The 13,903-nt window shown below is 38.1% G+C and overlaps 1 protein-coding gene across 8 annotated transcripts in view; it reads left to right on the forward strand.

Moving 5' to 3' along the window:
- Positions 1 to 13,903, forward strand: part of ARID4A (AT-rich interaction domain 4A) — a 68,216-nt gene that overhangs the window by 39,211 nt on the left and 15,102 nt on the right. For all 8 annotated transcript variants that reach the window (XR_011432147.1, XM_023627800.2, XM_023627802.2 and 5 more), the window contains 7 exons: positions 556 to 628; positions 1,555 to 1,649; positions 1,803 to 1,900; positions 2,446 to 2,677; positions 7,076 to 7,326; positions 9,734 to 9,931; positions 13,397 to 13,481. Coding sequence is in view for 7 of the 8 variants with exons in the window: in XM_023627800.2 (XP_023483568.1) it covers positions 556 to 628; positions 1,555 to 1,649; positions 1,803 to 1,900; positions 2,446 to 2,677; positions 7,076 to 7,326; positions 9,734 to 9,931; positions 13,397 to 13,481 (1,032 nt within the window). In the remaining variant the exon portion in view is untranslated. The remainder of the gene's footprint in view (positions 1 to 555; positions 629 to 1,554; positions 1,650 to 1,802; positions 1,901 to 2,445; positions 2,678 to 7,075; positions 7,327 to 9,733; positions 9,932 to 13,396; positions 13,482 to 13,903) is intronic.

Consider the following 13,903-nt stretch of genomic DNA (forward strand, 5'->3'; position numbering starts at 1 on the left):
TGTGACTCATTTAAGTGCATTTAAATTTCTTTAAAATATTGTGCTATCCAAACAAAAAAGCTTTTCTGTGTGACTCTGCAACCTCTGGTTTCTATTTATTCAACAATAACAAAAATTTATTGTTTGTATTTGGATTGTTTTTACAATATGTTTGTAATTATTGTGCTCATCTATCAATATATTTGTACAGGCTGCATGGTATTTTGATAAATTTAAAAAAAGAGAAACCAACAAGGTGAAAGCATTCTCACTCCATTCCTGAGCCTTTTCCTCGTGGCTAATCTTAGTCCCTATGATGATACTCAAGTGAAGGGTTAGAGTCATAAATGGGGCGAAGAGCAGAGATTGTATATCTTGACAGTTGCATCTAATCAGCTCTATCAAAATAGAACTTAAAATCTGGATTTGAGTAGGATTTTGAGAGAATTCATATTTTCCAGCTTCATTGAAATTTTAGCCCCTTATATTGGGTTCACCAAACAAAAAACAACCAAAAAAGACAGTGTATCTTGTGCTATTCATTGTTCGATATATTTATATATCTTACCTTTACAGCCTGAGGAAGAACTTGATCCTGAAGAGAGGGACAACTTCCTCCAACAGCTTTATAAGTTTATGGAAGACAGAGGTATTTTCATGCTCATTATTTAAAAGTAGTTATTTGTTTTAGAGTTTGACATTCTAGGTTTATGCATTATTTGTGTTAGAATCATGGGTTTATGGATTTGGATTTCAAGTAAAGCCTAAGAATCAGTTACAGCTGACAATAGTTAAGTATTTGAAATAAAAACAACTATTAATATCTATTTGGAGTAGAAATATATAGGAAAATAGTTTTGGTATAATTAAATTTAGTTTCCTTGGGACTTATAAAACCAAAAAATATTATAATAATATTTCAGTAATAGAAAGTGCATGGTCATAGTGTTAATCGACATTTAATTGCTGATGCTGTCTTTGTGGCAAATAAACTAGCCAGATCCTTGGTCTCAAGAAGTTAAACATAGTAGGAGATTGGTCCCTATCTAAATAGAATAGGATTTCTAATAGAGTTAGAAGAAGTACAACCTTTAGAAGTCACCACACTTCTTGATTACAGTAGTCCTGGAAAAATCCTCGGATAAATTGTTCCCAGACTTCTGTGGCCTTCAGAAATCATCCTTCAGATTACAGTTCTAACGTTTGCATTAAAGCAGTGAAAATGGGACCATGGCCTAAAATGTACCCTCTCCACTGTGTGTGTTCTTCCCCAGGCGTGTTGAACCAGCAACATTGCTGGCTCCTGCTTGCATTCCCAAGGTTTAGTTTAGTTTTACCCAATTTAGTGGCAGTTAGAGAGGGATTTTATCAGTTGTGGGAGTAAATCTAAAGACCACCATAATGCTATACAAAGAATATAGAGAATCTTTCGTGTTGTCTTATATAGTTTAAGGTTCTTTAAATATATGCCTCTGATTAATGAAATTTGGGGAATTAGAAATTGATAGCTTTATTTTCAACTTAGTATTTTCCATTTGAATAAACATTTTCTTTCTACTCTCTGATATTAAAAAGGTACTCCAATCAACAAACCACCTGTTTTGGGCTATAAGGATCTCAATCTCTTCAAACTCTTTAGACTGGTTTATCATCAAGGTGGCTGTGACAATGTAAGTAAGCACAGAATGAAAAGTTAAGTCATCTGATGTTGCACTGTTCTATGCACTTTAGGTGATAAACACATTTCTTTAATGAACATAGAATATTAGTGTGAAGATTATTTCCTTTTGCAAATGTTAACAAATAAAAACTTAATTTTCCAGATTGATAGTGGTGCTGTATGGAAGCAAATTTATATGGACCTTGGCATTCCTATTTTGAATTCAGCTGCTTCCTACAATGTAAAAACTGCTTATAGAAAGTAAGTAGAACAGTTTATTCATCAAAGAATGCATATTTACAGGGAATATGTTCCATTTAATTTGTTAACAATGAAATAAGAACACATCAATCAAAGAACATTAAAGTTAACGAAAGTGTATAAAAAGATTGAGGTTAATAGATACTTGTGATTGAAAGTTATTGCAGTGCACCAGGTCTGCTTTACTCCATTTTCCAGGCTGTCCTGATCTGCCTTTCAGAATCAGGGATGCAGGCAGTCTTCCTAGTCTGAAATGATGGTACATCTTACAGAGCTTTATTTTTTGTGGTGAACAACCTTCATATCAAAAGTATGATAGCTCTGCTCAGTTATCACAAGCTCAGATTTTTCAGGAAGAAATTTTGTGATCAATACTTCTGTTTATAATCCTATGTAAAACACCAAGAAATTAGTAACATAGAAAAAGTACTTTTTTAAAAAAAAGGCTTGAGTTTTACTTTTTAAAAATAATATGTTTAATAATATAGTATTCAAGTTAAATGTAAAGACTTAAGTTTTCTTAAAATGAAATATTGTTTATTTAGGTATCTCTATGGTTTTGAGGAGTACTGCCGTTCTGCAAATATTCAATTCAGAACTATTCACCACCATGAACCAAAAGTAAAAGAGGAAAAAAAAGACTTAGAAGAATCAATGGAAGAGGCTCTAAAAGTAGATCAAGAAATGCCTTTAGTAGAAGTGAAGAGTGAGCCCGAGGAAAACATCGATTCAAACAGTGAAAGTGAGAGAGAAGAAATAGAATTAAAATCTCCGAGGGTAAGTAGTTAATAGTAATTTTATCTGGTTTATTTGATGCATTATTTTAAATTTTTTATTATGGACATTTTCAGGTATACACAGAAAACCTCCAGTGAACCTAGTTTATCTTCTGGTATTTAGTTATGCTTCAGCCAGGCTAGCTGACCTCCCTTCCTCTAAAGATATCACGTATTACTGCTTCTTCCTGCAGACCGTGCCCCGGTCAGCCTCAAGTACTCACTTCCTTCAAGTCTTCTGCTAAAACGTTACCTCACTGAAGCCTCTCCTGGTCACCTCATCTAAAGTTGTAACCTACCTCCTCTCTTGGGCATTCGCAGTCCCTCTACATTGCTCTTTTTATCTGTCATTTACATATGTATTCTGTTTATTATTTGTTGTTTGTCTTACGCCACTCTGTACACTCACATCCCGTGAGGGCAGGCGTGAGCATTTATCCTGTTCGTTGACAGATCCAGGCATCTAGAACAGCGCCTGGCACCTGTAAGGACTTACCAAATCGCTGTTGAGAGGGCGACTCTCCTCTTTATGACACCTGTGCCGCAGCTGGGCGGGAGCTGTGCTGTCTGTCACTCTGCCGCGCTTGTGGCAGTGCTTCCCGCTCTGCCTGGTTTTCTAGTCACGTGCACGCTGGTTTTCTCTTCCACCTCCACTCTTCCTGTCCATTACCATGTGAGTCCCATGCAGGAACGGTCCTCCGCTGCTTGATCACTGTTGAATGACATCTACATAGTAGAATTCAAGTTTAGAAGGAGAAGGAAAATTGATCACACTGTCAAAGACGTTCATTACTAGAATGTCTTACTTTTTAGTGAAATCATTTTTAGTGTAAGAGGAGGTGAAATCAACTTCTCTTTTATTTACTCAGAAATAATTTTTTAAATCCCTTCTGACTCTCATCTAGCAAATGGAATCTTCTAGTGAATTTTATAAAACATCCAAATTGGTTTCTTTTCTTTTTTTAGTTTGTATTTCATTTTTAATTTTTAAAAATTGTAGTAAAGGGCTGCCCCGATGGCATAGTGGTTAAATTCATGCACTCCACTTCGGCAGCCTGGGGTTCACAGGTTCGGATCCCAGGCATGGACCTGGCAATGCTCATCAAGCCATGCTGTGGTGGTGTCCCACATACAAAATAGAGGAAGATGGGCATAGCTGTTAGCTCAGAGGCTACTCTTCCTCAAGAAAAAAGAGGAAGATTGGCAATAGATGTTAGCTCATGGCCAGTCTTCCTCACCAGAAAAAAAAAATTGTAGTAAGTAAACATAACATAAAATTTATCGTCTTAACCATTTTGAAGTATACAGTTTAGTGGCATTAACTGCATTCACATTGTTGTACAACCATCACCACCATCCATCTCCCGAACTTTTATGATCTTGCAAAACTGAAACTGTGTCCATTATATAGTAACTCCCCAATCCTTTCTCCCCCAGCCTCTGGCAGCCAGCATTCTACTTTGTCACTATGAATTTGACTACTCAGGTACCTCATATAAGTGGAATTACACAGTATTTGACTTTTTGTGACTGGCTTATTTCACTCAGCATAATATCTTCAAGGTTTCATCCATATATCTGTCAGAATGTCCTCCCTTTTTTTTTTTTTTTAATTTTTATTGAGTTAATGATAGGTTACAATCTTGTGAAATTTCACTTGTACATTATTGTTTGTCAGTCGTGTTGTAAGTGCACCACTTCACCCTTTGTGCCCACCCCCCACCCCACCTTTCCCCCAGTAGCCACTAATCTGTTCTCTTTGTCTGCATTTTTAAATTCCTCATATGAGTTGAGTCCTACAGAAATTGTCCTCCTCTATCTCGCTTATTTCACTTAACATAATACCCTCAAGGTCCATCCATGTTGTTGCAAATGGGGTGATTTTGTTCTTTTTTACAGCTGAGCAGTATTCCATTGTATATATATACCACATCTTCTTTATCCATTCGTCTGTTGATGGGCACTTAGGTTGCTTCCGCGTCTTGCCTATTGTAAATAATGCTGCAGTGAACATTGGGGTGCATGGAACTTTTGGAATTGCTGACTTCAAGCTCTTTGGATAAATACCCAGTAGTGGGATAGCTGGGTCATATGGTAGTTCTATTTTTAATTTTTTGAGGAATCTCCATACTGTTTTCCATAGTAGCTGCACCAATTTGCATTCCCACCAACAGTGTATGAGGGTTCCTTTTTCTCCACAACCTCTCCAACATTTGTCACTTTTTGTTTTGGTTATTTTTGCCACTCTAACAGGTGTAAGGTGATATCTTAGTGTAGTTTTGATTTGTGTTTCCCTGATGATCAGCGATGATGAACATCTTTTCATGTGCCTCTTGACCATCTGTGTATCTTTTTTGGAGAAGTGTCTGTTCATATCTCCTGCCCATTTTTTGATCGGGTTGTTGGATTTTTTGTTTTTGAGTTGTGTGAGTTCTTTATATATTATGGATATTAACCCTTTGTCAGATGTATGACTTGCAAATATTTTTTCCCAGTTAGTGGGTTGTTTTTTTGTTTCAATCCTGTCGTCCTTTGCCTTGAAGAAGTTCTTTAGTCTGATGAAGTCCCGTTTGTTTATTCTTTCTGTTGTTTCCCTTGTCTGAGGAGACATGGTGTCCAAAAAGGTTCTTTTATTACTGATGTCAAAGAGTGTACTGCCTGAATGTCCTCCCTGTTTAAGACTGAATAATATCCCCGTTGTATGTATTGTGGACACACCTCCTTGTCATTACACAAAGACCTTCCTCATCTCATGTAAAACGCCTGTGGAGCACTGCACAGTGTGAGTGTACAGAAATTTGCCTTCCTCAAGATTTTCTCCAATCTTTCCAATTACAGAAAGTGCTGCAGTAAATATGCTTGTAAAATATCCTCCTCATTTATCTGAGTATAGAGGTCAGACTTCTAGAAATGGACTTTCTGGCACAAAGGTACACAGACCTAAATTTTGATAGGTAACAGCTGCTCTCATTAGTCTACCTGTAAATACATAAAGAGCACTTGCTCTGCATGAGGCACGTCTAGACCTGAGGGGACAGAGTGAGGAAGACAAGGTCCCTGCCCTTGAGGGGTCTACATTCTAGTTCTTTGTGATAAGAAAAATACGTTCCTTCTTTTTCTACCTTTGCAGGTTAAATAGTGCACATACTCAGGAGCTAGGGAAAACATTTGTTATCTGGGATATTAATTGTGAAGTATTCTAGTGCTCCCTAAGTTGTTGGCTCTTTGTTTATCCTCACTTTATTCCAAGTAGAGCAGAATCCTACCAGGGCATACAGGTTGACTTGAAGGAGAATTTAGGAGATAATGAAATGGCTCACCAGTTTGACAATCAGTTGAGCATGCAACAAGAGGCGGGATAGAAGCTTCTAGGGGTAGAATAAGTTACTGCTGGCCCACTGAGCTCTCCAGATACTTATTCAAAGAAATGAGCTCACTTTGTGGCCATTGATGCAATTCAGTCCTTTTAAAATATAGTCACACAGAAATACAGTGATAATGTAAATTCTTTCTTTAAAAACAGTAGAATTAGGAGGCCAGCCTGGTGGCATAGTGGTTAAGTTCATGAGCTCCACTTCAGTGGCCCAGCATTCACCAGTTGAGATCCTGGATGCGGACCTATGCACTGCTCATCAAGCCATGCTGTGGAGGCGTCCCACATACAAAACAGATGAAGATTGGCACAGACATTAGCTCAGGGCCACTCTTCCTTGCCAAAAAAACCCACAAAAAAACAAAAAACAGTAGAATTAGAGACCACAGAGCTTTTAGAGTCTATAATTTAGGGGGTTGATTTATTATTATTAACTTGTTAAATTGGCATTTAGATAGTTCCTTTAAAACTTTTATTGTAGTCCAAAAATATGAAAAATGAGGGGCTGGCCCAATGGTGTAGTGGTTGAGTGCATATACTCTGCTTCAGTGGCTGGGGTTTGCAGGCTCGGATCCCAGGCATGAACCTAACACACCACTCATCAAGCCATGCTGTGGCAGCCATCCCACATACAAAATAGAGGAAGATGGGCATGGATGTTAGCTCAGGGCCAAACTTCCTCAGCAAAAAGAGGAGGATTGGTGGTGGATGTTAGCTCAGGGCTAATCTTTCTCACCAAAAAAAAAAAAAAAGTGAAAATTAGAGAATAAAGGAGATATTTTTACTTTTTGTATAGTATGTAGCCAAGGATCATAGTAGACCTGAACATAAGTGATTTACATGGGTTATTCTTTTGCTTTCGAGAGGAAGAGAATAGTACACAAGAGTTGATGGGTTGTCATTATCATGTCTCAAACCAGAAAGAAGACTAGTTGTTGTTGTGAAGGTTTAAGAAAAAGATACATTTTTCTGCTTTTTACCCGTTCATAGTGATAGCTATTTTAAAGCTTTTATCCCTTCTACTAGGGACGAAGGAGAATTGCTCGAGATGCAAATTCTATTAAAAAGGAAGTTGAAGAAGAGAAAACAGAAGACAAATTAAAAGATAATGATTCAGAAAATAAGGATGTAGATGATGACTATGAAACTGCAGAGAAAAAAGAGAATGAGCTACTACTGGGGAGAAAAAATACACCAAAGCAAAAGGAGAAGAAAATTAAAAAGCAGGAGGGTTCTGACAAAGACTCAGATGAAGAGGAAGAGAAAAGCCAAGAGAGGTACATTATCTTGTGTTTGTTCTCCAGAAGCACCTGTCTGGGGTACGGCAGTGCACTGTTCCTGCTTAGAGATTCAGGTTTGAGGGATGTCTTCTTATTGGGACTTCCGTTCCTCTTGTCTAATGAAGGTGAGACACATTGTGAAGATGATGTGTATCGCCTTTCGGAATTGGAGAATATACTGGTCGCACCATTTTAATAGCACTTGTGCCCTAAACAGTGGCCTCAAAGAAGGCTGCGCCACCCAGTCAAAAGAAAGGTCCTGCAATTGACAGCAGGGAAGGGAGCTGGAGAAAAATGGAGGAAGTGGACAAGAGGAAACAGCGACAGCAAAAATTCCATTTTAAAAAAGGTACAACGTGGGAAAGCTAACAGACACGGGTGCACAGTACTAGCAGATGTTTCTGTGTGTTAGCTTCGTCTGAGACGTTTTCTTTTTCAAGTGATTGTGTTAGAGTAAGTGGCATGCACCCCTGATTCTAGTTTGGAAAAAACATTCCTGCCCCACATCACAATTAAATTTCAGCTTTTTAATGTCCATCCTGTTTGCTGTTGAGTGAAAACTGGTTTTTTTCCCTTGTATTAGACATGTATGGACTGAACTGAATTAAAAATAACCAAAGATTAGGCAGTCCAGCTAGATCAAGGTGATGTCCAACCGTGTTTAGTTGGCCATTTCTGTGTTGTCAAATGGGTTTACTAATTTTTAGATACTACTAAAAAATGAATTTTAATTCAGCAACATTAGCATAACACACTTAACTTGTAACATAAGCTCTCCTCCATAGTTATTTTTCGATTATTATATGATGCTAAATTTTCTAGAAATTTGAGTTGTTAAGCAAAATTTGGGCAAAGCAGCCTGCTGCATCCAATTGGTGCCTGACACTCATCTGAAAATTAACCATTGAGAAAATATCTGGAAAAATAGGAATGATTGGTGAGTTGGAGAGGTTATTTTGTGATTCAGTACAAATGAGTACAGGAAGCTATCACGATTACATATGAATTAGATTGGTGAATAAGAAAGTTCTGTAGTGAAATACTACTAGGGTTAAGAAAAGTGGGAGAAAATAATTGGACAATAAATTTAAGCAGAGGTGAACTACTTAAAAAGAAGGGCCTAATTATAGTTTGATGTTTTGCTAAAAATAAGCATCAAAATGTATTATAGTATGTATATAATACGTAAAACACGTAACACATATATATACACACACTGTGGTTTAAAAAGCCTTTATAGTTGATATGTAAATAGAACAAATATTTATTTTAGAGAAAGAAAATTTCAGACTTGAATATGAAGAACAATATTTCCTTTCATTAAATAAAAATTGAATATACAGATAAATATAGTCTGTATTCTCATTTTATAGCAGGAATCATGGAAATGACATTTTTATCTATAGAGATTTCTGTTGTAAGTAGTTTCTCAGTGTTTTGAAATTACCTAATCAGTGATAATTGGAAGGTGCCCTTGGAGAGAAAACAGTCCCACTGCTGATGAGTTGTCAAAGCTTCTTCCTGTCAGGTCCCCTTGTGGTCTCCAAAATAACGCCCTGTGTGTATTAGAGAGCACAACACCTCCTCTTATGCTTTTAAAACTGTGACACTAGAATGTTCTTTGATACTGATTTCTTCTGAATCCCTGCAGGGCTAATAAAGAATGTTTATTTGTAAAAATATTAAAAATATTGTTGGACCTCCTCCCTATGTGACTCTCCTTTGTGCCTGATCATCAAAACAAAGAAAAGCTGATGGGAGATGAGTAAAAACAAACAGAAATCAATACAAGATATGCAAAGCTTTATTCTCCTGTACCCATCCTACAGATGCAAGTGATCTAATATTCGGACTTCTGTTGTTTCTTTGTTAGGGTGGGGAAACCTTTAAATATAAACGAGTTTAAAAGATAGGGTTACTAAGATTTTGCCCACCAAAAAACTAGTCTTGCTAAGAACCGTTCTAAATTGAGCAGAAAGTAGTAGTAAAGTAGATTTAAGACAATTTAGTGTCAGGAAGTTACAAACTCTCTTTAGGTCGTTTTCATATATAAGGTCGCACTTGAGCATGGGTCCTAAAGACTATTTCAGAGCATACTATTGTTCTTTTGTTTTATCAAAAGTGATTTATTCGCCTCCACATCATCATTGCCTGTGATTATTGATTGGCCTTTACGAAATATGGACTTGCTTTGGGACGGTGCGCCTTTACGTAATACATAAATTCCTTAGTGAGTAGTCCATCAGAATCTTCTCCTTCTCCTCCTTCTTCTCCTTCTCCACTGACATGCTACTAAGGTGATACGTAGGTCGTGCCTGTTCTACATGTTGGGTTCTTTTAGCGTATATGATTTTGTTTTCCATTAAGTAATTAGTAGCATTATCAATGTTATAACTTACTGCAGGGAAGAAACTGAAAGCAAATGTGACTCCGAAGGGGAGGAGGATGAGGAAGACATGGAACCCTGCCTGACAGGAACCAAAGTGAAAGTAAAATATGGACGAGGGAAAACGCAGAAAATCTATGAAGCCAGTATTAAAAGCACTGAAATTGATGATGGCGAAGTTTTATACTTGGTACATTACTATGGGTGGAATGTCAGGTAAGCAAAAATGTGTTTTCTTATTTTGAAATTTCTTTCATTGGTTCAAAAAGATCAATTTAATGTTGTGAAGAACTTGCAAGTAGTACATACGTATGTACAAAGCACACCTTGTAACTATATTTTCCAAGACTTCCAACTTTCTTAGTCTTTTAGTAGCTGTGTCAGTACTTCCAGCCAAAGGTCACCAGGATCATACCTAAATTTGAACAAGCTGGGTTTGTTATTTGTTTGCAGTGAGGGAGAATGCACAGCTTGGGGAACCACAGGGCACATCGGTAAGAGTGCATTAGATGAATCAGTGAAGCTCAGGGCGCCACCTTTGGGAGTAGCAATAGCCCAGGATTCTGTGGAAACATCCTGCAGAACATGGCAGGGAGCCAGGCCCGTAGCTCCAACAGTGCAAGTGGTTGTTTTTGTTTGTTTGTTACGTTTATCAGAAATCAAGCCTGAATCAAGCATTGTAATAATTCTAACTTGGTTAATTAATAAAAAAAGAATGTTAGCTAGGACTTAGGTTTGAGCTTCTGTTAGGTGGCTTTGGGGAGAGTTTAAGGAAATGGGGCTTTGCTCTAGATTGGATGCTGTAAAGAAGTGGAGGTAATTCTGTGATTGGTTATCTTAATAAATCTTATCCACAAAGAGAGAAGATTAGATGAAGGTTAATGCTGTAGTTGGTAAAGAAGCAGCAATCACTTGGTCAGGAAAAAAAGGGTATTTGGTCACTTTTATGGCTTGGAGCATGTTCCTATATTTTCTGTGTTTAGACTCGCTTAGGGAGTGGTCTTATTTTTGTCTTGATCCATCATGGTCATGGACCAACCTGTCTGATGTTGATGTTCTGTGAAGTTGTTCGTGTTCAACAGGAGATCAACAGCACGTAGCTGTGGGCGCCAGATCAGCTCTGTAGCAACACCGAGGCCCCACTGATAGTACCAGGCCAGCCTCTGAAGGGCAGGGACTCCTGTTCTCTTTCTCCTTTAGAAGGTCTTGTGTCAGGGCCGGCCCGGTGGTGCTGCGGTTAAGTGCTCACGTTCCGCTTCAGCGGCCTGGGGTTCGCCGGTTCGGATCCCGAGTGCAGACATGGCACCGCTTGGCAAGCCATGCTGTGGTAGGCATCCCACATAAAAAGTAGAGGAAGATGGGCACGGATGTTAGCTCAGGGCCAGTCTTCCTTAGCAAAAAGAGGAGGACTGGCAGCAGTTAGCTCAGGGCTAATCTTCCTCAAAAAAAAAAAGGTCTTGTGTCATCTGATATCTCTTCTTGCCCTGTGTTTGCTTGGAGCCAGAGTGCTCCAGGCTTCCCTACACACTCGATGTATCCTGTGCTATGCCTCAGGTCCCTCATCTCTACACTGGGGAAGATAAAGTACCTACTTTATAGAGAAGTTGTGAGAAATGGTGCTAATACCTATGTTAACATGCAGAGTGCCTAGAACAATGCCGGGCCCTTCCTAAGTGCTCCATACATGTTATCTGTTTTCTTTAGTGAGGGAGAGTCTGCTTTCTTTCATCTCATATCATTTTAAAAGAGTGCGTTTATTGAGTAGCCTATAAAACTTTAAAGTTTATTTTCTCTTTTCTCAAACCAACCCCTGTACCCTTCGCATTTCTGCCAACACTAAAGACAAACTTTTTGGTCTGTCTCAAGGTTGTTTGTATGTATGTTTTGAATCCAGGAGGAAAAGGCTACATTTCCAACTTTGAGTCACTACCTTGCGGGTGCAGCATGTTATAGCTTTCCTTTTCTTCAGATTCTGTTCAGGTCACAACCATCCACTCTTACATGACTGTGTCCTGCTTTCTAGAATTTTCCCTTCCTATCATCGTTCTCTCTCACCTTTTTAATGTTGTGCTGTATGACTCTTCTTAACAGTCCTTTTATTATATGCTCATGTTCTTCCTAACTAGTTACCTAACTGGTTACTCACATGGCTCAGGGGGTGTTTTTGTCCCTCCATTCTCCTAAGAGCTGGTACAATTCTGGTCTGCTTATTGAGATGGAGCCACAGTAGTTCCTAGAGAATCTAAAATTGGATTTCTAAAACAGGGGAGTGTGTGAGGGGGTCCTGGTCTCTAGTTGAGAAGTGCTGGGACCAGCCTCAGTTGACAACATCAATGCTGGAAGCACCTCCATGACATACCATGGTGACCAGGCCGGTGTGGCCTGGACTAAGTGTACCGGATCAAGGCTGTGCTTTTTGGTTGTCTGGTGTGTCCTGTGGAAGTTTGGAATTGGGCAGAGCCATTCACTCCTTTGTTAGCCCTGGACCACATACATACCCCTCTTATTGCACTTCCAAGACTGAACTTGATATGACGGTATGTCTGTTGTCCACCCCAGACTGTGAGTTGCATGAGAGCAAGGTCTTTCCTTGTCTTCTCTATTATTTTCTACATACTTTCTCATACAGCACCTGGGATGTTAGTAGGCCCTCAGTAAATGTCCAAATGAATGAATATTTCTAAATGAGGTTAAAAAGTACAGATACTTAAAAGCCTGATAAAAATGCTCATAGCCAGTCCCATTTTAAAAGCTTAGAGTTAATCCAGGAGGAGATAGTTTTCAAACCCTGGTATAAGTAGTCGTGGTACCATGTCACTGAAGCTTGTGCGTATCGGGACTCTGTCCTTCCTTTGCACGGCTCCATGGTTACTGGGTTACAAAGCGAGGGTATGGTTTCCATCAACACGGTGCAGTTCAAAGCAAGGACTGCCTGCAGTCTTTTTGCTTAAATGTTCAGATTTTGGATTTTGATTGAGCTCTACAAATACCTATATATTTACCTAATGTAAGAACTGCTATTTAGTTCTAGAAAGTTTAATTTCTTATTTGCCCCTGATTTGTGACTTGGACTATTGAAATTCAAAAGTGATATCAATATTTTGGAAAAAGGTATAAGGGAAAATGAGGAGTTTTCAACTTGAGCTAAACAGAATAAACTTAGATAAAGGAAATGAAATATCTCTAAAAAATTTCAGTCTTAGAGGTGATATAGTTCAGAATAAAATTTTATTAGAAATACTAGAGGCTAGAGAGAGTTCTGGGAGTATAAGAGAGTTGAAAAGGACTTCATAAAGTAATCTGAAACTGATCATATTACAAATTTGAATTTACCTGACTTATATTTGCATTATTGGGTCAATAGTATGAATTCCAGTGCAGAAACAGCTATTTCATTAAACTCCGACATGTGAGAGGTTGTGAAAAACAAAGCAGTTCAGACAGCCTTAAGTCTGCTCTCTGTAAGCCTGTTTATCCTAAGAAATTCTCTTGCCTTGCCTGGTGGTGGCAGGTATAGAAAGCACCTAGCACAGTGGCTGACACATGTTAGCAGCAAACCAGCCCCTGTGCTCTTCACATTTTTACCAATATCAGAACCAAACTCTTTAGTCTATCTCACTCTTGTTTTTATTTGGTGAATAGGGTACTATTGTGAATTTTTTATGTATTTTTTATTTTAAGGTATGATGAATGGGTGAAGGCTGACAGGATAATCTGGCCTTTGGACAAAGGTGGACCAAAGAAAAAACAGAAGAAAAAAGCTAAAGTATGTACATAGATTCATATCCTTTATGATAAGTACAGGAATTATTCATATTGTATTCTGTATTTTATAAATCTTATTTTCTCATTATATTATCATCTTGATTCTTTTAAGATAATTGTGATTTTCTCTCTTATAACCCAGAAACTAAAACAGTAAAGAAATTAAACATATTACTACATTCTTTCTGGAAAGGTAAAAACCAGCGACTTAGGGCATAAACTTGAAACCCAAATGCCTAAGGAGGCTATAGAGAAAAGTGGTAAAGTAAGACTGATCATGACAACAAAGAGGTCACGTTCCTCATCCAGGGAGGATAGGCCTGACTGTTCATTTTGGTGTGAGATGCTGACCCAAGATTGCCAGACATTAGGATTTTTCAAGACAATTGTATTTTTTTAAATGTGAAATCTGATTTTTAAATG

The sequence above is a fragment of the Equus caballus genome, chromosome 24, assembly GCF_041296265.1.
Source record: "Equus caballus isolate H_3958 breed thoroughbred chromosome 24, TB-T2T, whole genome shotgun sequence".
NCBI classification, from domain to species: Eukaryota; Metazoa; Chordata; class Mammalia; order Perissodactyla; family Equidae; genus Equus; species Equus caballus.